The following is a 22,242-nucleotide window of genomic DNA, read 5'->3' as shown; positions in this document are numbered from 1 at the left end:
ATAAAAACGTATTTTAAGACCATTTCTTTTAGGGTTTTTGGAGTGTGAGCCATCCATTTAAACTTCTTTATAAATCCCTTTGTCCTTTCCTTAGGGGATTTCTTTTCACTCCAGAATAACCAGTAAAGACAAGGGAAATGCTGTTGGTAGACAGGTAGTCGGTCTTGAGTTTGGGTCAAAGGAGGGAGGGGGGGGGGGGGACCTCCTGATGGAGTTGGGATGGACCGCCACAGGATTGGTGGATGGCTTCACTCGGTGTGGCCCCATGCCAAGCCCTTATGTCTTTATATACTGTCAACGGATGACCGGACAGTCCTGAGTCTGCATCGCATCCACTCTGCCTCTCCATCTCCACTGCGCGCGCTCTCTCTCGCTCTCTCTCTCTCTCTCTCTCTTGGCAGGGCCGCTGTCACTCTTGAACTCCAGCATCCACCGGCTCTTCTTCTCCTCGGCTCTCCTCTTTAACTTCTCCTCTCTTGTCGCCGGGGCTGTGAAAACAATGGCCACGCCGAGCCCGCTGCTCACTTTATCCGTGTGGCTTCTGGCTGTGAGCCTCACAGCGGAGGCGACCTACTACCGGCACCACCGCTACGTCCCCCACTTCTACCGCTACCGGGATCACTCTGCCAACACGGAAAACCTCCTCCCTGAGGTCGCCAACCCAGAGCCCGTAGTCCCGCAGCCCGGCATGCCGACTTACCCCGAGATCCCCGAGGTGTTCCACCCGGAACCTGAAGTCTTCCACCCCATACCAGAGGCGTTCCACCCGGTGCCCGGAGTCGTGCATCTCGCCCCCGAGCCTTACCAGCTACCTGCAGTTTTCCAGCCGGTGCTCGACGCCTCCTCCCCTGTCAACGCGAGCCGGGTGTTCTATGGGATCATGTTCGACGCCGGGAGCACAGGCAGCAGGATCCACATCTATAAGTTCATCCAGAAAGACCCTGGTAATTGCTCCACTTTTCCTTAACTCTCTTGCAGATGCTTGTTGGCTTCCACTCTGTCTGCCTGCTGTTAGGTCATTCACTGTGTGGTGTAAGGATAAACACGCACCGGCAGAGTGCACGGGCAAAACTGTTTCTAAAAGTAGCTGATGGGGACTTTTGCCTGTATGACTCAACTGTGTCGGAAGCAGACCTCTGCAACTGATGTAGGTGACGAGCTACAGACTAAATATCATGAGTTGTAAAAGAAAAGCAACGCAATCGTGTACTTGGGTTTACATTTGATCCTGCAGTCTGGTTTATGATCTTGTTCACTGACACTGACTTCTTTTTTTTTTAGTTGAACTGCCAGTCCTGGACAATGAAATGTACCACGCAGTGAAGCCTGGTCTGTCTGCATATAAGGACAACCCCGAGGAGGTATGTATGCATGTGTACACCATCACTTATTATTAATTATCAGGTATATTAGGGAGTTGTTCACTGTCTGCAAACCACTGGGATTTTCTTTGGGTTGGGTTCATGTGATGTAAACACTGTGTAATTACAAAAATGCCTCCTGCTGATGCTGTCACTGCTGCCCACTCCTTTCTGCTGTGCCTTTGATTGATGCATGTTTTTAAAGACGTTGACCGCTCAAGGAATGTCTTAGTGTGATTATGAAATGTCTCTTTAAAGATGATGCTGCCTGTAACTGATTGCCATCTCTTCCGCAGGGTGGCAACACCATCCGACAGTTGCTGAAGATTGCCAAGAAGACGGTGCCAGAGGAGGACTGGAAGAGGACCCCAGTGGTCCTGAAGGCCACAGCGGGTCTGCGTCTGTTGCCTGAGGAGAGGGCCAACGCTCTTCTGAAGGAGGTGAGGCACGTTTTCTCTCTGCCCTCAGACAGTCTGGCACAAACATCACCCGTCCCGCCAAGAGAGGGATGATAAACCACTAAGTGCTTACAAGTGTCTTTGAAAAAAAAAAAGAGGCAGCAAGTCTGCCCATTTGGTGGCTATCATGTCGCAAAAAACAGCTGTTCTGGGGTTGTGTGGAGTAACCATATTTGTCATTTAAAGTACTAAATCCAGGCTACTGTTCCAGCCATGCTTGTGGTTGAGTTATCTGTCACTCTAAAGCAGAACCAGAGCCTGAATAGACTATATCCTGACAACAGCAGGGTATTTTAGGGTGTAGCCAGGTATCATTGTACTATTTTGACACATATCCAGGAGATAATTGTAATGAAATTGTGATTCCATAGGTGCGAGAGGTATTTGACGAGTCCCCTTTCTTCGTGCCAAACAACAGTGTTTCCATCATGAATGGAGCAAAAGAAGGTAGGTTATCTGACTATATATATATATAGTACACAAAACACAAGATTTGTATTTGTTTTTGCTTTTGACAGATGTATTGTGTGACCAGGTGCTTTAACTGCCTCATTCACCGTGACTGCATCAAACAATGCTGCTCTCCTAATTATTTTTTACAAGAGGTCTGTTACTACCTCGCTTAGACAAACACATAAGCCAGTGTGAGTTGTTGCCCCACGCCCAATCATTTCGTGCTGTCCTCCACATCAGTCATTAAGACACCCTCACTATGTTATGTTTCATCATACGATATGTGCCATTCTTTATCCTCCCTTCATCAGCGCAATAACTTGACATCTGAGACAATTGTAATTACCTGGGCTGGTCTGCAACAGTGCATGTGAGTTGCACAAACTCTGCTACTTTAACATCAGCACAATAAAAGGAGAGCTGGACTAAAAGTCATCTTCACTTCTAAGTTTGTTCGTTGTGCTTGAACACATTCAAAATGTGAAAATGTAGCATAGGTCCGTTGTATCACTTCTCAGGGATTTACTAATGCAGACATTTTCGCCCTTGTGCTGTTTTAGGAGTCCTTGCCTGGGTCACAGTGAACTTCCTTACAGGTAGGACATTGCTTGTGTTTTGCTATGGTGGTGTTAGTGGTCAGGAGGCTCATATCTGAGGCTCCAGTGTACACAGAAAGCCCGGCAGTGAAAGACTCCTGTCTGAGGTTATGAGCTTGAATCACTGGCCCCCAAAACAGGTTGCAAAAACAAGCAATAGTTCCTCACGTTTTTTTTCTTTTCACACAGCTATGGCACCATCACATTTATTTTAATCAACCTTGAGCCCTGAACCAAAAAAAAGTTATTTTCCTTCTTGGTGGAGAAAGACATGATGTGTAAGCATGCGTCAGTCTGACAGTAGTGTTTGTAAAAGGCAGACATTCCAACTGAAACTGGCGATAAAAGCCACAAGATTACAACGTGTGCTCTGTTTGTTGCGCTGATGATGAGTGGCACCTTATCCTGTTTAACTCTGAGCTCATTCCATGTAGGTCACTTGTACTCCAACACCAGGAGGACGGTGGGCATCCTGGATTTGGGTGGAGGATCTACACAGATCACTTTCCTTCCCAAGTCGAAGGTGAATGTCATATTGTGTGTGGTAAATAAGCCTGTTTGAAAATTGTATCACCAGAAATACGCCGCTAAACATTTGTTGTTCATCCAACAGAAAACGGTTCAGTCGGCTCCTCCCACTTACATTGCTCAATTCAACCTCTTCAAAAACACGTACCAAGTCTACACGCACAGGTAAATAGCAGACACAGAAGATGCTATGGATTCCATGAAAACTCACATATCAGTGTTTTTGTAGAGTAAAATATACATATCTATCTAAGATACTTACCATAAGCGTCTGTCATCATCATGTAGCTACCTTGGAAATGGACTGTATGCGGCTCGGCTGGCAACTCTTGGAGCGCTCGGAGCTGAAGGTAGAGTATCTAGTTCCTGTCATCACTTCTTCATTTGCACTCTGTGTCGTTCTTTCACAATGTATTCATTGGAAGATAACAAACTGTTTCCCTGTTTTTTCGTTTTGCCAGGGCTGGATTGGAAAGTCTTCACCAGTTCATGCCTCCCGAAAAAGTTCAGCGAAGATGTGACTTTTGGAGGAACCACCTACAAAGTTAGCGGGATTCCAGACGGTAAGATAAAAGCACCCTGAGGTTTTGATTTGCCTTCCGAGTGCTTTTGGATGCAGCGATCCGTGCATTCCTTTCTCAACTCTGCAACGGAATAGAGTACAGTATAATACAGTCCCTCATGAGAACATTTCTCCGCTGAAGTTTCTGCAACCTTGGCGCCAAACGCATGTTTTGTCATCCTTCCTCTCTCTCTGTCTTCCCTCTTGAACAATTATACTGCAGTCAACCTTGTATTTAAACGAAAAGAAAACTGTCAGTTAACTTCACAAATAAGGCAGTCACTCCCATACCACAGTGAAGTAGCCAAAAGATGCTGGGCTTCTCCCTGAGTTTTTTTTTTTTTTTGTGTAACGAGCGGCTTGATCTTGACCGCTCACAATTATGTGGTAAAAATAGACAGCCCAACAGGGCCGCACTAAATGCCGCTCTTGTCAGCACATGGTTTTGCCGGAACAAATGAGCCAACCATATCCATGGCGCTGTGTGAAACTTGTCCTTCTGGGGCTTCCCTTGTATATTGTCTGGTGAGCCCCCAGCTTCAACCCCTGGCTAACCTCAAACTGAGGCTTCAGACTCTCACAGTTGCATTCCAAGCACCTTTAACTCATTGTTTACTCCACCATTTCCAATGTTAGTTGAGTCATTCGTTGACAAAACAACATTTTCCTTTTCTCTCTTCCTTCAGGCTATGCAGGATACAAGCTGTGCTACTATGAGGTTATGAAGGTAATCAAAGGAATAGTGCACCAGCCGTATGAAGTGAAGGGCAGCAGTGTCTTCTATGCCTTCTCCTACTACTTTGACCGAGCGGTGGAGTCCGGCCTCATTGGTGAGTGGGCACAGACCAAAGAGTCACCTTTCCAGCGCCATTATCTTTCATTCTTCTTATCATCCTTTGCACAAAATAGGTATTCAAGTTTCACGTTTGTTTTTCCTGCACAGATGGCAGTCGAGGCGGTGCGATTGAAGTCAGGGATTTTAAGAAGAGAGCCAAGGAAGGTAAGAGTTACATGTTACCTTGTTGCATACACTTGTGTGTAAAACACACAACCGTAGAAACTATACCATATCAGTCCTTTAAAAACTTCATGCAATAGTCGATGCTCCAAGGAGCAACATTCTTATGGCGATAGGCAAAACGTTTATGTATATTTAACCAATACACACCGTGCTTATCAGCTCAAGAGTGTGACACTTGCAATACCCATGTAGAACCAGATGTATAACAAGTAGGAAGGAGATGGTGTGTTATGTAAGGCTGTTTGTGTTGCGAGAACACTGTCACATGGTCTCGAGGAACACGTCTGGCTCAGGCTGAGCTGAAGATGTCTGTCTGGCCCAGGCAGGAGGGCACCTGACAGCCACACACCACTTGGGGGGCTGACACATACTGCAACACACAAACTGTGTACTAGGCTGTTTAACGATGCCACCCACCCGCAGCCTTGTGCTGACCCTGGGCTGTTCTCCTCGCACCTCCCTGTGTATTCAGCCAAACAAAACAGAAAGATCATCTTTTAATCATGTAGCACAGGGGTTAGAAAAGCTGGTTTTTTTGTTTGTACATGAACGTGGCTCCATTGTATGATGCAACAAGGTGTCTCTGTCAAATGCTTCTTTTTTGTGTGTTAGTGGTCTGTGAAACCTGTATTATTGTCATGTCTGAAACCTGTGGTTATTTGTGTTTGCAGTGTGCAACAAAATGACCAAGTACCGTGCTATCAGCCCCTTCCTCTGCATGGATATGACATATATCACTTGTCTGCTAAAGGAGGGCTTTGGCTTCAAGGACACCACTGTGCTTCAGGTGAGAAGAGATATGACAACACTTTAATATTCGGTCTGTACAGTATTTCACTCAAACATGGGCAATGTCAATGAGACAGTAGGAGTAGGGAATGGTTTGTTTCTTTGTGGTTTTAATGCCCCCCCCCCCCCCCCCCCCCCCCTTCTGTCACTCTGCTCAACAGCTAGCCAAGAAGGTGAACAACGTGGAGACCAGCTGGGCCCTGGGGGCAACCTTTGACTACTTCAGAAACCTCAACATCCACTAGGGACAGCTCGCTGTCACTGCAGCCAGCACTGAGAGGGACAGTGTGTCACTGTGGGGCTTCCCGTCGTCTGTCCGCCCTCGACCAGCACGCCCCACCCTCACGCACCCTCCTCTTCTCCTGAACCTCAGCACCCTGCGAACACTCCCGAGAACTGTTGGAAAAAAAAGAAATCACTATATTTTTACAAGGCCAGCTATTTCTACTGTATGTTGAGCTAATAACTGGTGGGCTGACTTTATTTTTGTAAAACGTTGACATTTTTGATTCCTCGTGGGTGTCTGATCTGAAATGTCTTCCTCACCTACCTGTTCAGTGTGCACAGGGTAGTCTAGAAGCGATACAACCAGTCATGGTGTGCTGGTGCTTACTGTGGTCATGGTGTGCACTGTACAGTACAGTGGAATTTATTTAGAGACGAGTTGAAAAGAGACTTTTTTTTTTTCATTCTAGCAGTAAATAATTATACAGAACCCTAATTCATTTGCCCCTAGCCGTCATTGGAAATAGAGCAGTTGGCGATCGTACAGCTTCTTTTCTTCAACTTTGCACATTACACTTTAATTGCAGATATTGTAGCTAAGACATGATCTGCTGCTTTGATGCGGACTAAAGAGTTGTACATATTCAAGTAGTGTTGGATTGACCATGACTGAAGGGGGGCAAGGAGAGCGCTGTGGAGAGATGCCACTCAGACTGTTGTATAGCTGTTACATGTATGAGGTTAATGCCTGTAGTTTTAAAGTTCAGGCATTGTTTGTTTTGTCTAGAGGGGGAAAGAGCTTATCAAGCATGGCTAAATTGCAGGGGCTCTGGTCTGAACTCTATTTTAGACTAGTGATAGAAAGGCCTCTAATCAAGGGGAGATAGTGCGTCCAACCGCATAATGTATAGCTATTACATTCAGCAAACATGTAAACAGAAACTATGTAAAAAGTTGAAAGCAAACTTTTTCATTTGTTGCTCAAAAATTGATATTTCTTGTGAACTGTACAAATATTTAAAGATTTTTTTCTAATGTAGAGCATTTTAATTATAATCATCTAATATTAACTCGCTCTGTGTAACTGCTCTTTTGACCATGCCTTTGCAGTCTTTTCAGTATTTAACATGTTCAATAACTACTGCTGTATATACATAATGTAAACTTTTATTCATGAAATATTTTGACAAGAACTGCTCTTACGTTGCAAAAATGGTATGCTGCACAATTGCTCAGAAATGCCTGTATGTTCATCAGTATGAATAACCTGATGACCGACAATATGTAAATTGTTTTTATTAAATCCAGTGAAACGAGTGTATACTATACATGTATGTTTTAATTAAACATGAGAAATGTACTTTGTTTGTATTTGTACTTTTTATATCAACACGGATGAAATGCTTTAGGGTGCACTCATAGTCTCCAATGTAAAAATCTTTGAATTGTGCTTAAAATCATTTTATCAAACTGTGCAAACATTGGACTTATGACTACACGGTTTAAATAACCTTCCATCGGAGAATGAAGCGCTTCACAAATCTTCATATCATTTCTGAGAAATGTACTCCTTGGATAATTCACAGCTTGGTATATGAACTGTATTTGCTCAGTAGTGGAGGATTTGAACACAGAATAAACGATCCGTGTGCTTCTTACATGTTATATATGATATGCTCGGGACAGCAGCAATGTAGTGTTGTCGATCTATATTCCTTTTGTACCAAAGCACACACAATAACTACACAAAGGAGTAAAATATATCTATTATTTAATTTGTTTTACATTCACAATTTTTACAACCATTAATAAAGCTCACACAGTTTTTGAAGATCCACCAGCGACCTAGCATGACGAATGCATCACTTGCTTGCAAAAGCCATTATCTGCTCCTGTAGAGGAAAAAGAGACATAAATTCAGAAACTCTGTGAACTTTGAATCACGCCTTACTAAAAGCCTGTTACAAGTGCGTGGCACTGAAGACTTCTATACAAGACCTGTAAACCAGTGAACTCACAACATTTAACGTGGAAAAAAATGCCACGCTTAAATTCTGTGCCTCCATAGTGAACTGCTTTTACAACCAGTCAGAGTTGTGTTGGTCTGAATCACTTAGTAGGGAATAAAGTCATTTCACATGGTCGGTAATAAAAGGGGTGTGAAAACACAAGCAAACACCGCTGTCCGCTGCCCCCGAGCCAGCACTGCACCCCACCCACACACTTTTGGTAACACTAAATTTGGGGCTAAACTTAGATGCCATAGTAGTAGGTTCAGAAGTCTGGAAATTATAGACACCGCTAAAGTAAAGCGCCATGTAATCAGAAAAGCGCGTGGAGGGTGGGGTCAGGGTGGAGGAGGAGCTTGGGTTTGATATTATCCGAGTGATGGCCAGGTTCACTGGGATGTGCAGGAGGTAGAAGAGACGGAGCTTACTTTTAGCGCTGGTACCATGTTGGTGGCCTGCACACCGAAGGTGCGTAGGAGAACAACAGGGGCGGCGTTAGTGGAGTAAAGACGCTTCATGAGGTCGATGGCAGCCATCATGGCCAGATTGTGTCGCTGGCGTTCAGTTTCATATTCCAACAGGTGCTGAATGGCTCCTGCAGAAACAAACAAAGATTGGGGGTTAACAAATGAGGACATGGTTTAAGTTGTGTACTTCCATCATATGCTTTCTGCTTTAAGTCAATACACTGGTGCTATTTTGAACATTCAGAGCATTTAACAGTGGAAAAAATAAACACCGTATCTCATAACAGGATTACATTTTTTATGAAAAACAACTTGCATATAGTTATGACCAGAGTGACCAGAAAAAAAACATCAAATAAATGTTGCCGGAAAAGCTGATGCTTTTTATAAATCAGGTCAAAAACATGCGTTTGAGTTGGGGCTGTGGAAAAGAGCTTAGGGGAAACCACTGTACTATGGTTGCAGTGCTTGTGTCTGTTTAGAGTTCTCACTGACCCAGGTCCTTCCCGTCAAAGGCCGCCCTGCTCAGGAGACGTGTAAGGCAAGCCACATCCCCAAAGCCCAAGTTGGCTCCCTGACCCGCCAGTGGATGGACACGATGGGCTGCGTCCCTGCAAAGAAAAACAGTATGCTATTTTATGCACAGTGCAAGATGGTAGTGTTAGGTAAAACATTAGATGAGACAACAATGAAAAGCTCAAAAGCGTGCTTATCAAAGTGAATTTTAGGACTTTTTCCAATCAGTATCTTCACTTAAAAAAAAAAAAACATAGTATGCAGGCAATTATGACCATCTTACCCAATGAGAGCTACGCGGTGCCTGATGTACTCTGCTGCATGACCGGTGCCCAGAGGAAACATGACCCTGGTCTTTGGGCCGACCCCTGCCACACTCGGGGGAAGCTGTCGAGGTGAACCTGCAGATGGCATGATGGCCGACAGGGTGCTGCGGAACAGAGAGCCAGCCGTCTCGATCAGCTCTGACTGGTTCTCATTACTCCACTGTAAGTGCACAGACAGATGGGCAAGAAGACACATTCACAGAGAATGAAAAATGACCAGAAGAGAGAGAAAACAGACATGATCCCTTTTGAGTAGACAAAGAAATTAGCTAACATAAGAGCAAAGCTGAACTCCAGGCCAGTAAAAGTGCTCTTTTTTTCCCCCACCCTAACCAACTGGTTTGGCAGGGCTTCGGCAGCTCGGCTAATTAAAAGAAGATGCCGGCCAGTAATGGTCGACACTGAGAGACCACAGGTTTAATTAGCAAACCAGGCCTGAAACCAAACGTGACTCAACCGTGTTGACCCCGTCCGTCAGCAGGCGCTGTAAAAATAGCCAGCTTGGGAAAAAGGAGTTTCTCCAAACATCAACAAAAAATGGATCGGTATGTCATTCCCCGAGTGAAAAAGTTTGGGCAAAAACAATGACAGCATTGTTTGCACGAGTCACAAAACAACAGCTCAACACTGAAGTGAGTCTATGTCGACAGAAATGTTGCAACATCTTCCTGACATATGAAATCTGACTGCGACTACAACATTAGCAGTTTAACGGCTGGAGCGAGACTCACGAAGGCAGAGTTGACGGCGTCGACAAAGCTCTCCTCATCCAGCTGCAGCAGCTCCTCTGCCTGCCGATGGCTGGTCGACCACACCAGAGAGCTCTCTGTGTCCGACAGCTGCAGTGCACAGAGCAGGGTCGGAGAATCAGATACTTGTGAGACTGACGGAGACTTTGAAAGAAAAATAATCCTGCAGTGAATAAAGTAGATATATTACCGGTAACAGTGCAATGGGCCCTGATGGGAGAAACCTCTGCCATGCGACATTGTTCTCTGTGGGCTGTCCAACACATACATCTGATTCAATTAAATATTAAAACTGAAGTATTGTGGCTTTGCATTGTTAATTACATATTTCGCACATAAAAACAAGTTATTGCAAAGGGTTCTAGTGGGTAAAAACTCCATAATAAACTCATTTTTTAAGTGTACAATATGCAAAGCAGCATGTGCCCAATGTGATACTCACCTCCGATAGGTGCAGCACAGCAACCACCGCCGATTGGTCATAATTCCACTTGACTGTTGGGATCCCCAATTCCTGCCGAACCATCGAGTTCGGTCCGTCTGCACCGATCTGAAAAACAGATGAAAAACAGTAAAGAACAAGAAGAGATGAATAACTAAGAGTTTGTGATGATGGACTCAAACTGACCAACAGCTTGGTCTGAATGCTCTCTCCGCTGGCCAACGTGACCGTCACCCATGGGATGGAGTTCTCTGCCTGGTGGGGCATGGGCCACGCATACTCCACCACCTTGGACCGGTACTTTACTTGCACGTTACCTGACAAACAACAAGGACATAAAACTGGTGACTACAAAGGCGGCAAAAGAATACAAAATAAAAAGGCTGATTCTTGAAATAAAATGACAACAACCTCACAACAAAGGGATCCGTCTTTGGTCCTGTGTACGCATCATCACAGTAAATCAGTGCTTTGCTACGTTTTCCATCAAAACGAGAGGACTCGTGTGCTGCAGCCAAAGCAGTGGAAGATCTATAAACCACTTCATAAAACACCACTGGTTTTCCTCCCTGGCACATTGTAGCTGCAAATGTTTACATTTGACAATCTTCCTAAATGGTCTTGGCTTGCCACATTGACCGAACTAATAGTGTTTATCTACCAGCACACCGCGCCACACTTTGCACATGCTGCCAGCTTGTTGGATTTTGCGCTAAAATGGCCCCCTCTTCCTAAAATATCAGCAGCTGGACATTTTACACATGAAAGGATCCTGAGCTACGCTGGCTCATGCAGAGTTGGAGGGGGGACCCGTCCACAGCACTGCTACTGGATCCTGAACACCATCAAATACGGGTTTCCAGGGACTTTGAGAGCAGGGTTACATTGAAACCAGCTGCTGTGGAGCACACTTTTCATGTACTGCATCTTGAACACCACGACTAAAATGAGAGGAGAGAAGCCGACAAATGGGAGGCACATGAGGCAAAAAAAACATGCCGTCACCACACAGTCGTTGTTTGGTGTGTTTTACAAAATGTTGAAAAATGTTTATAAATATACCACTTCAACTGTCAAGCACATAGCAGGGCTACGTTTTATTTGCAAATCTCACAAAAGTTGGTCTAATGTCAACAGCAATGCAGCACTATACACTGTGAGCACTTTTGTGTTTTAAGAGGTGGCAAAGCTTGGGAGCACATGGCAGCTTTAAATAGGTCACTGGACCACTTCACGTGTACACAGAGGGTGCCGGGCCCTGCAGTTCCCAAAATGTGAGGTTTTGATTGAAATTGCAGGAAAAACAGAAGCCGCTCCAAGGGCTGAACTGGTCTTTAAAAACAGTCACCGGGAGAGGGTACAAATAAACAGAACCTGGGGACAGGATGGAATAAATGTGGTGGCATTAGCTGCCAGACTCGGCTTCCTTCAGGCAGATGGAAGATGAATCGAGAGGTCTCACAGAGCACTGCTGCTTACTGTGTGGGGCTTCATGTTTTAATCATAAATGCTGTGCTTACCGGACAGGCTGTCCAGCTGTTTAGTGAGTGCAGCCACAACGATGTCATTCTCCACGATGTGCGCCATCTCGTCCTGCAGGTTGTCCTTATCGAATGTGATCAGGACATCTGAGCAGGCATCCCAAACCTAAATGAGAGACTCATTATGCCCGCGGTCTACAAGTATATCCTTAAATGCAGCAATTATGCATCCCCTCTCCCTATATATAGCTGGGCAGAGAAGTGGCGCTTCATCCAGCTGAACACATCAAAGTTGTTCGCTGCTGTCGGAGGCTGGCACAGCCTAAATACATTAAAACCCAGAGCAACGAGGGTCACCAACACTCCTCCGGCTGGTCGGCTGAGGACCAAATGACACTTTGTGATGTGGATTTTTTTGCAAACATTCTCTTGGAAACACAAACAGCAAATGACATGTTTGTGAACATAACGAATAAGTCAATATTTATCCGCAACCAAAAGCGGCAGAGTGAGATATAGTTTTAGGTTACTGTAATTCCAACCTGGAATTACTATTTGGGTTGAACACGAGGGGGTGAAAAGTGTTTGTACAAGGTCAATCCTCTCCTGGGTTGTAACTATGTTGACAAAACCCATCATTCGGCAGTAATATGCTGCTGCACTACTTTTTTCCAACTTGCCATAAAGTAGGGGGATATACCCTCCAGAAAACCACTAATGGCAGCGGGTTTGCAACTTGTGATAAGTGGTTGAGAAGTAAGATTTACTGAGACCAGCCCAAAAATTGTTTTGTTTAATGTGGGGTGAAATGATGCAGCGTCGGGGTAGAATCTGTCACTCACATACTTTAGGATTTAAATAATACACTTCATAGAGAGGAATCTGGGCAAAATTACACCTCGACGGCAAAAACTGTTTACCTTCTGTTTCAAATCTAAACCCTGGAGGAGCATTTTACTGCATGGAAAGAATGTTATTTAGAGTTGACCTGCAGTACATACTTTTCAGGGCAATTGGTGAGATGTATATGACCGACATTGAATGGGAAAACAAGCCAAAGCAGTGGTAGCAGAGTCAAGGTATAATGGGAGAGGTACACTACCATAATCACTGAAAGGCACTGCATGATGACATCTTAGGCCCAGAGAGAAACCCTGCGGTTCAGTGTTTGGTACACAGCAACCACATCTTACAAGAGGGACCGGGCCTGCACCCACAGCCGTAAAGCGGGTTCACTCTGCAGCAAACAACCACTCTCCAAAATCTTTCATCTTCTTCCCGTTGTTCACATGAATCTTCATAATTATAAGATGTGGGGAATGAGGACCAATTTGAAAAATGTCAAAATGATTTAGTCTTCATAGAAAACATGGCTTTAATGAATAAAACTTGCATGGCCAAAGAGCCATCCATACTTTGAATATGCCAGGAGATGACTTTTTTTAAAATATATATTAATACCTTGTGTTTTTTGGCATTCCTTGTGCCACAGATCGTGCAAAGCTACTGAAGGCATAAATTGCACAAAGGAATGAACAAAATGCAGTATTACATACAACCCAAGGAACCAGCCATTTTATGTGAACAATTACGTGCATATCATATGATTATATGACACAGCACTGTGTTGCTTGTTCATTAAGCTGAATTACTGAGTACAAGCTGAGCGTCACAGATTACTCTCTCCACTAATTGTATGGGCTGTCACTGTGACTGATGGATGACAGAAATACACACAGTTTGCCTGTAAACTAGAAAAGTCTGGAGGACATATGAATAAAACTGAAGTTGTGTAACAGAAGGATTCTGGGAGATGCGCCACACTGTAGTTGGCGCAAGTTATTTTTGTTTGTCTTAAATTATACTTTTCTGAACTTTTGACACAGCAGTACGGAGGCAGTTACTGTATCCTTCAGTTGCAGATAAAAGCAACTTGAGCTGAAGAGCAACGTACCTGCATCCTTTTGTAGGGCTTGCACCTCATCTTTGTGATGTGCTCCCATGCTCCAACACCTGTGTGTGCATTTCACATTTCAAAACAATTACAATACCAATGAAACAATGCATGTCTATATCTCAAAAAAAGCTCCCACTACCTTTCTTTTTATACATCCACGGCCTTTCCTGTCCTAGCCACATGCATGAATTGTTGCCAATTGGCTGGAATAGAGTTGTGTTTCCCCATTTATAAATCCAGGGCTGTGTATATTTTGTTCTGCCCTCACATAGAGCAGACAGCTAGCAAGCAGTGAGGAGATATTCGCTGAATTTGATAAAAAAAAGTGTATTGGATTAGAATCGCTGACTCCATATTTAACGCCCATCTATTAAAAAAAAAAAAAAAAAAGTCTTAAAAAAGTGGCAGTGGGTTGTATTTTATCTAATTACCTTAAAACAAGAATTTAAATCACCATTTAAAGTTACTGTAAAACATATGTGGTGAAGTCTGAAAATGTTGTGAAGGAGTGGCAGCGTTCCATAAGCTTGAGACAAGTTCTAGCCTCTTACTGTTTGCACAGGTTCCAGTTGGAGGCAACAAGCTCACAATCAAGCACAATGTTTCAAATAATACCAATACCAATACCTGAATCAGGATAAATGTGGATGAGCGTATGTGTCCAACATCCAAAGTAATTTAGCCAAATGATTATTGTCCATAGCTCAAATCACAGACGGTTTGTGGAGTTTTTGAGACTTCATAACTTGTGTTTGTTTGTTTTTAGGTTAGTTAAACCCTCGAAAATGAATCTGTATGTTTTTTGTAAACCGTCATATGATTCATAAGCATGAGTGTAAACACTGGTTGTATGTGGCGGCACATACACGTAGCCTGAAAGCGTGAAATATTAAAAACGCACAGGTCTGGACAGATGGTCATGTTCAGCTATTTTTAATGGATTCTAAATCCAAGATGGCGGATTTAGGACATAGAATGTGTTTCACAGGAGAGTCTGTCCAGCCTGGCTAAATATGCAGGGACAAATACGGTCAGATATGATCCCTGGTGACTGGACCTTGTGGGAGCCATTCATCAGTCAAGCGCCACAAGCTTCTCACAGGAAGCGAGCCAATCACTTTTTGATACATGTTTACATTGTTTTGTATGTCAGGTTGTATACTGTACCACTGAGGAGGGTGGTGGAGCCTGGACTGATGGAGCTGACTCTGGTGCTGTAGGTGTCTGGGACCTTGTCCATGACTTTCTTTTTGCCCGCTTCAAGCAGAAGAATCTTCTTACCGTCCAAGTTGGGATCCATGCCTTTCAAAAAAATCATGTAAATATTGAGTAACAATGGCAGCACATATATAAGATTGAGTCTAAAACTGTTTTGCTGCAGTTAAAATTATAAATCTTGGATCTCATATTTTTCCTTCTGGCAACACATCGTACAGTTTATATTTTAGTATCTTATAGAGTAACAATCACAAGTTTCTATGGGTTTATCTAAAGAGATGCAGGCTTCCTGTCATCTCTGTTGACACTATTTAAATGTGTGGTTAATAATAGCTGAAGGACGACGGCGTCACTCACCTAGGGAACACGCCATTGCAGATCCAACCATTCCTCCCCCGGATATAATAACATCATAAACTTCATGCTTGCTAGAGTCGTCTCCATGTTCTGCACACACTAATCCTCGGCTGGGGATTTGTATAGCAGACACGTGCTTTTCTGCCACAAAACACCGGCCAAGTCCGTTAAAGGCCAGCGTCGCCCTTGTGAGTCTGTGCATGCTTCTGTCTTCACTCTGTATTCATATGAGACGAGGAGAAACCAGTCCAATGCTGAGGTCTGGATACTTCGGTATGTCTCTATCAGAGAGACGAGTCCACCGTGAGTGTGTCGTAATTACAGCAGCTGGGTCACTGTGTGTAATCCAGCCGTGTTGCTTTATGTTGGCAAACGCTCCGAGATGAAGTACTTCCGGGTTTCGCGTCCAATCACAGAAGACGATGCTGCTTCTGTCCGCGCGCAGTGCACATGCTGCCGACGGCGACACGGATGTGTGAGTGTAAGTACAACACGCTTGCTTCAGTGTAGTACTACTCTGTTATACTCAACTTTATGTCAACAGACAGAATAAGATGTAATGCATTTTGTCAGCAGATAGCTTTAGTGAACTTAAGTTCCGCTTGGAAGAAGACGACGAGAAACTCTTCCTAAACGCGTCTTAATTACCAGGTCTGCTGCTCATTATTGCTTTCATCATTTAATCATTTTGCTTTTCAGTTGCAGGAACTCGAGAGGTAGTAGCATAGTAGTGAAGTAAAGTAATATATTAGCCACAACTAAACACGTGCCCGACATCACACGACACACCTTGTTGATGTCTGGCTACCTTGGTAACCCGTTTACACGCACCGGATGTGGTGTTGTAAGTTTGATGTGTTTTATTAATTATTAGCAAGCTTTTAAAATACATTGATTGGTCATTTAAATTAATGTAATAATCATTTAAAACGACAGATATGTATTAAAAATGTCCATCACAGTATCCCAGAGACCGCGCTGACATATTTAAACTCACAGATATTACATTTTGAATGAAGTAATACATGTATAATTACATTCTAAATATATTCAAATTTGAAAAGCTGGAATCAGTTTGTTTTTTTTGCCATAAATGAACAATCAACAATCAAAATTGTTGGCAATTCATTTTCTGTCCACCATTTAATCAATTCGTTGGCTGATCATTTCTGAGCTTTTAAAGATGTTGTTTAGCTGCTCAATTTAAGAAAATGTACAGAAAACAAATAATTGGACAATGTGAACTTTTGTGTATGTGTGTGTGTTTTGATGTGTGTTCATATTGAAGGTATTGGCAGAACATGTATTCCCCCCCCCCCCCCCCCCTGCATATTTTCCATCATGGATCATATTCAGTCACATTTTATTATTTTATGTAAAATATTTCCTTGAATTGTATGCTGAAATAAAAAAACAACAACAAAATTACTAAGTAACAATTAACTTCCCATTGACAGCCAAATAGATGAATTGATTAAGCATTTCAGCGCTAACTAAAAACAAAACAACTTTTTGTTTACAGGAATAGAACACCTTTCTTTTGTTCGTTTCACAAGTCAGAGAAATATGCCAAAGCTGGAGACCTTGGAAGCAGATGTACTCAGGTCAGAGTTAATGCTTCAGCAGCACCTGAAGGCCCTGAGTGAGGCCCTCAGGCAGCAGCTGAAGGAGGTAGAAACAAGACAGAAAGAGGAGCTTGAGAGGAGGATTCATCAGAACTCTCTACTGTCAATAGAGTCCGGTGATCAAAATATACATCAGGCCAAGTAGGTTTCTTATGTCTTTTATGTTTGGTCATAATTATATAACATATAAATTTCCTTAAAGATCTTTACTGTTTTTTAAGACCTGTAGGAATGAGGAGATCCACCTCCACATCTGCCCTGACCTCAGACAAAAAGACTTCGCAGCGTCCCAGACAGTCAGAGAGCCCCAAATTATCTTCTCCAGCCGCGATGTCTTCAAAGTGGAAGAATTGTTCGGACAGAGTTCCCGTGCTCACTCCTGCCACGACTCAACAATGTGAGCGGTTTGCTTTATCGAATACAACGCAGAGGAGCAAAGAGGAGGAGGCCGAGTGTCAGAGGAAGTTCTGCGCTCGCCCAGTGCCCCGCCACGTCTTTCAGCCCCGCTATCAGGAGATGATGGAGCTGAGAGAGAAGGAGAAGAACCAGGGGCATGAGCAGAGGAGGGACTTCTTGCTCTCCATTCAAAGACCTTTCAGTTTCCAGGAGAGAGAAAAGGAGAAAAGGGAGAAGCTGATAACAATGTTGAACCAAGTCTCGCACAAAAACAAGGCTGCTACCGTTAGGAAACCTCCTCAAAAAGAGGCGCCAGACGCGTCACATTCTGAGCTAAAAGGTGGGTTTACTTTTCTGATGGAATGATGCTGGAAAGTGTTTAGTATGATAGTTGGAATTGATGTGAAAATACGGAGAGATCAGACTCTTTGTAACATAAGTTTGTGTCATTTGACAGAACAGAATATAGGCCAATGGTTCACACTTTCATTTGGCTTGTGACCCTTTTATTTGTGACTCGTGACCCCTGTCATAAGTAGCACATGTCAGTGAGGTGTGAGCAGTTCAACCAAAGACTGACGCTTCCCTCTCAGATGGTTCCACCGTTGAAGTTTTTAGATGCCTGAATAGTGCCACAAAATATGGAAACCACACATGATGCTTAAAAGTGAGCAATTAGTTCATTACTGATGTGTGAACATGACAGGAGCAAGAAAACAAAGATGAACCAACCAAGTGACTTAGAGAGGCAAGAGAGACTGACTGCCAGTCACACAGGTGTCAGTCATTGCTATGACGAGACACGTTGGGAATCTGGTTGTCAGTCAATAGAATATATGTACTGATTTTCAAAATTCATAGTAGCTTCTGTGCTGTAGAAACAAGACTTCCTGATAAGCATTAGGCAACTTCACAAATACATTATGTTGTGAGGTATTGTTCTTGTTATGCTCCTGAAATTCATAGTTCAATTTGATACGATGTGGTGATGTCACAAAGGTGTGCCTGACAATGTGCATTTTTAAATCACATGTAAGTCAGCTGTAATGATATGAAGCAGTGTTCTCGATCAATTTAGACCAATTCAATGTTGGCTTCTCGGTGGCCTATACACAAACAAAAGCAGTGCTTTGTTCTAAAACAAAAAAAGACACACTTAATTTGTATCATGTCATTTTGGGTGCACGTATACAGTACGTGTGATACACTATGCAGTGACATGATTTCATCTTTCACATCAACTAATTGGTATTTTGTCCAGACCAGGAGCTTTGCAGTCAAGTCCCCACTCAGACAACAGTGCGACATGTGACTCCTACTGTGTCTGGCAGCCCGAAACTTCGCGCTGCTGAGCGCACCAGGAAGGAAAAGCTGGGCTTCCTGGATGAGAAGCCCAGCTTCCAGCCAAAAATCATCCATCAGGTTCCAGATTTCAGAAGGCTGCACAAAGCCCTGCAGACAGAGGCGCTGAGGAAATCACAGAGTAAAGATGGGATCAAATGTCAGCCCTTCTCTCTGAGGACATCAGCGCTCCCTGCAAGGCCAAGTAGGATGAGCCCTGAAAACTCACAGGTAAGACCTTTCCTTTACCACACCTGTTTGTTGACTATAAGAATATGTTAAAATGGTTGCATTAGTTGTTGTTTTTCAGTTGCTATTATGCATTCATTCGCTTTTTTTGTGTAGTTTGGTTTGAGTTAAATGTAATGCTTTGATATTTTCTTTCTGTATTTCATTAATCCCTTTTCTAACCATGGTAGGAATTAATTAACAACTTCTGCAAAAATATTGCATCAATAAAATGTAAGAATAAGTCAGAGTCAGTGTCTCTCGAGATATTACATAAGAAGAAGAGATCCGCTCTAGATGGCTGGCTTCACATTTTAGTTTTCCATTACTATGTTTGACGCATGGCTTGAGAGACATCCACCCACCACCCTTCTCTTTCCTTAAGGCTGATAGGAAAGCCTTGAATGTTCTAGATGACAAACAGTGTTGATTACCTAAGGCATTGATTGTCCGTATCACTTTGATTGCACCACATGTACAATAACTGGCATAATGATGATATTTACTGCAGTTTTTGCCATCTGTACAACATTCTGTCATGTATTACTGTCGTCCCTCGACACTCAGAAGTTTATTTACAATGTGACAAAGGACATTGTACTTTCTACTCTTGTGTCTTTGGGAGTAATTAACTTGATGGTTCGAGATATATTGTATGGGTTAAGTCCTTGTGTGGCATATGTGTTATTTTTGAGGCCGTTCAGACCAGTCCCCTTAGTTGTGGAACTGTGAAGCTAAAATATGTACAATGGGCCCTCTTCAGAGAGCGAAAAGTCCTCTCCTTTCAACAGTTGTATTTCAAACTTTCAAACCTCATAATTTATCAAGCTCAGCTCAAGCCCCATTTCGACAGTGCCGGATATTTTCCTCATTTCAAGCAGGAATATAAGACCATCTCTACATTTGGTCACAGAACATTTGTTGGGAGGATGATTCACACAAGGGCATTACAGAGTAACAATAATTATAAACAGCAATTAAATACGAATAACAGTAATTCACTCTAATCCAAAGTGGTAGAATGAACTTTGTGATCAGCGAATGTCACTTCCTGTCATCCTTTCATATGTTTTCTGGCTCTGCCCAAAATCATACAATTCCCAGAGATCCATTTTATGAACCATGCCAGACATTTCTGGGTAAATTCATCTGATTTAACTTATCCCTGTATAGATATATTACGCCTTGTTGCTAAAGGTGTGGCACGTAAAAAAGCTGGTGTAGATAAGTACGGTCGTCACATTATTTGTAGATTATAGTCTAGCATCTGTGAATGTTGAAGTGTTTTGTATTGATTGTTCTTACAGTAATTGTTGACAAGCAAAAACTGAAAATTACATTTAAAAAAGAAAGAATTTAATAAATGAACCACACAATTCATTTATTTATTGACAGGCAATGTTGGTCTTCTCTAGTTCTCCTGCAGTACTTTTATTTTTCAAACAAATGTATATAAATACAAGTTTTTCATGAAACTACTGCTAAACTGCTACTCGTGCTGTGTCATCGGACAGAAAACTTTGTATTTCCGTCACATCCTCACTGCACGGATTTAGCAAATCTATATAAAGTCATCCACAATAAAATGTGAACTATCCCCATCATTTTCAGGTTCCAAAAGTAAGTAATCTCAGCAGAAGCAAGTCACTTGGGGCCTTAACATCACTGTCTGCAAACACACTCCCCACATACATCACAGATGCTGCGAGGAAGCGCAGCATGGCCATCAGGTGACATGTATTTTTTTGCCATGGCTTTAGAACAATAGACACTGTTTTTTTTCTTCCTCTTTATTGTTTCTACACAGTAAATAGTTGAATCCTCTGACATGCAAAATATGTTTTACCGTCACAGAAAGTCAATGGAGATGAGGGATAGCAAGAATCAAGAGAGTGCCGACTGGCTGAGGAAGTACCAGATGCGATCCCAGGCCATGAAGAAGGCAGTCTCACTCCATGCGAGGTTGCTTGACCCACACAGCAGCTTGAAAGCCACGTATAATGACAAACTACAGCAACATCGGTGAGTACCGGTCAAGTGAGGCCGTTCATTCTCCAATATTGCAACCTTTTGCAACTCGCCTCACAACGACCACAAACGACTTCCGCAGTAGCTCAAGCTATAATCTTCTCCGACATGCAGGAAGGCTGACCAACAAAGGACGAGAGAGTACATGAGGGAGTTACGGGATATGAAGGCGCGAGTTGGCGAACGGCCTTTTTTGTTCGAACAGGTGAAGCAGGTGAGTGACATGGCGAGCTGAGAAGATTACATCACACTGTAAATGACGTGGCCCCTCCAGCGTAACTTTGACTTTTTCTTCATGGCAGAAAAATGCAAAGGCTCAAGCGGAGCAGACATACAGGGACAAGCTGAAGAAAGCCGGCTTAAAGGAGCTGTTTGTTGAAGAAAATGGAGAAGCTGTTGAAGGAACATCGTCATCATTCAGCTCTGAGGAGGATACAGACCAAGCGCCACAGCACTGAGAATCACATTTGCAGCAGGTATGTCAAATTTTTAGCCAGTGGGTCCGGTACAATTATGAATAGCACTGGTGCTGGAGAGCCAAGGACTTCTTGTGGTTTGGTCATACTACATTACATAATGTTCTGAGCTTGCCCTGCAGTCTCTAGTGAAGAAAGATAAATACTGTAGCCAAGTAAAAGTTCAATGTAATTACAATATAGCCATTTTCTAACCCAACATGTCTGATTTAGGGAAGAAAATTGAAGATGTGGAAGAGAAGAGCGTGAAGTCCAAAGGGGAGGAGATGCCATGATCAAAAAGGTTCAGGCGGTAGAGGGTATTTTTATGGCTAGAAAACAACACTGTCCTCCTGCAACTGCAAATTACGAAATGACAAAAAAAAAATCTGGACTTGACAATCTCTACAAAGTATGTGTGTTTATAAGTAATTCATGTTTTATGTGATTTGAATATATATATATGTATATTTTTGTTTCATGGCAACACTTTTGCTCAGGAATATGAACACTGTAATTTAGAGGATGATGAACACTTGGTTACCAGGATGAACAGTTCAAAAACAAAATGAGAACTCCAGCTGAGACCACTACATCTGTCAAGTGAATTTGTGTTTTACGTACTCTGACTCAAGAATCCGATAGCCATAAAAA

The 22,242-nt window shown here is 43.0% G+C and overlaps 3 protein-coding genes across 4 annotated transcripts; 2 read left to right on the top strand and 1 right to left on the bottom strand.

Moving 5' to 3' along the window:
- The first annotated feature begins 366 nt into the window (after positions 1 to 366).
- On the top strand, positions 367 to 6,062 carry entpd5a (ectonucleoside triphosphate diphosphohydrolase 5a). Its single transcript, XM_079286734.1, has 13 exons — positions 367 to 944; positions 1,282 to 1,361; positions 1,658 to 1,801; positions 2,191 to 2,266; positions 2,833 to 2,868; positions 3,303 to 3,391; positions 3,482 to 3,561; positions 3,685 to 3,746; positions 3,858 to 3,959; positions 4,645 to 4,788; positions 4,902 to 4,958; positions 5,651 to 5,766; positions 5,930 to 6,062. Exons 1-13 carry the CDS (start codon positions 500 to 502, stop codon positions 6,011 to 6,013), a joined length of 1,515 nt encoding a protein of 504 aa, XP_079142860.1. The 5' UTR covers positions 367 to 499; the 3' UTR covers positions 6,014 to 6,062.
- A 21-nt stretch (positions 6,063 to 6,083) lies between these two features.
- Positions 6,084 to 15,875, bottom strand: coq6 (coenzyme Q6 monooxygenase). 2 transcript variants are annotated; one of them, XM_079286736.1, is made up of 13 exons: positions 15,516 to 15,875; positions 15,108 to 15,242; positions 13,938 to 13,996; positions 12,023 to 12,149; positions 10,689 to 10,819; positions 10,503 to 10,610; positions 10,251 to 10,313; positions 10,043 to 10,150; positions 9,269 to 9,471; positions 8,965 to 9,080; positions 8,431 to 8,597; positions 7,813 to 7,885; positions 6,084 to 6,164 (listed from the first exon to the last, which is right to left on the bottom strand). In XM_079286736.1, the coding sequence occupies exons 1-12, from the start codon at positions 15,715 to 15,717 to the stop codon at positions 7,856 to 7,858; spliced, it is 1,449 nt and encodes a 482-aa protein (XP_079142862.1). In that variant the 5' UTR covers positions 15,718 to 15,875; the 3' UTR covers positions 6,084 to 6,164; positions 7,813 to 7,855. The 2 variants fall into 2 exon arrangements, with proteins under 2 accessions (XP_079142862.1, XP_079142861.1); XM_079286735.1 differs by lacking the exon at positions 6,084 to 6,164 and having other exon boundaries at positions 7,750 to 7,885.
- A 1,206-nt stretch (positions 15,876 to 17,081) lies between these two features.
- Positions 17,082 to 21,924, top strand: fam161b (FAM161 centrosomal protein B; the record flags this gene model as incomplete). Its single annotated transcript, XM_079286326.1, has 8 exons — positions 17,082 to 17,251; positions 17,362 to 17,876; positions 18,798 to 19,108; positions 20,717 to 20,835; positions 20,960 to 21,127; positions 21,248 to 21,347; positions 21,436 to 21,609; positions 21,823 to 21,924. The coding sequence occupies 7 exons, from the start codon at positions 17,082 to 17,084 to the stop codon at positions 21,589 to 21,591; spliced, it is 1,539 nt and encodes a 512-aa protein (XP_079142452.1). The 3' UTR covers positions 21,592 to 21,609; positions 21,823 to 21,924.
- Positions 21,925 to 22,242: the final 318 nt, after the last annotated feature.

The sequence above is a fragment of the Melanostigma gelatinosum genome (genome assembly GCF_949748355.1).
Source record: "Melanostigma gelatinosum genome assembly, chromosome: 16".
NCBI lineage: Eukaryota > Metazoa > Chordata > Actinopteri > Perciformes > Zoarcidae > Melanostigma > Melanostigma gelatinosum.
Note: the sequence above shows the minus strand (reverse complement) of the source record. Positions and strands in the feature narration are given on the sequence as shown.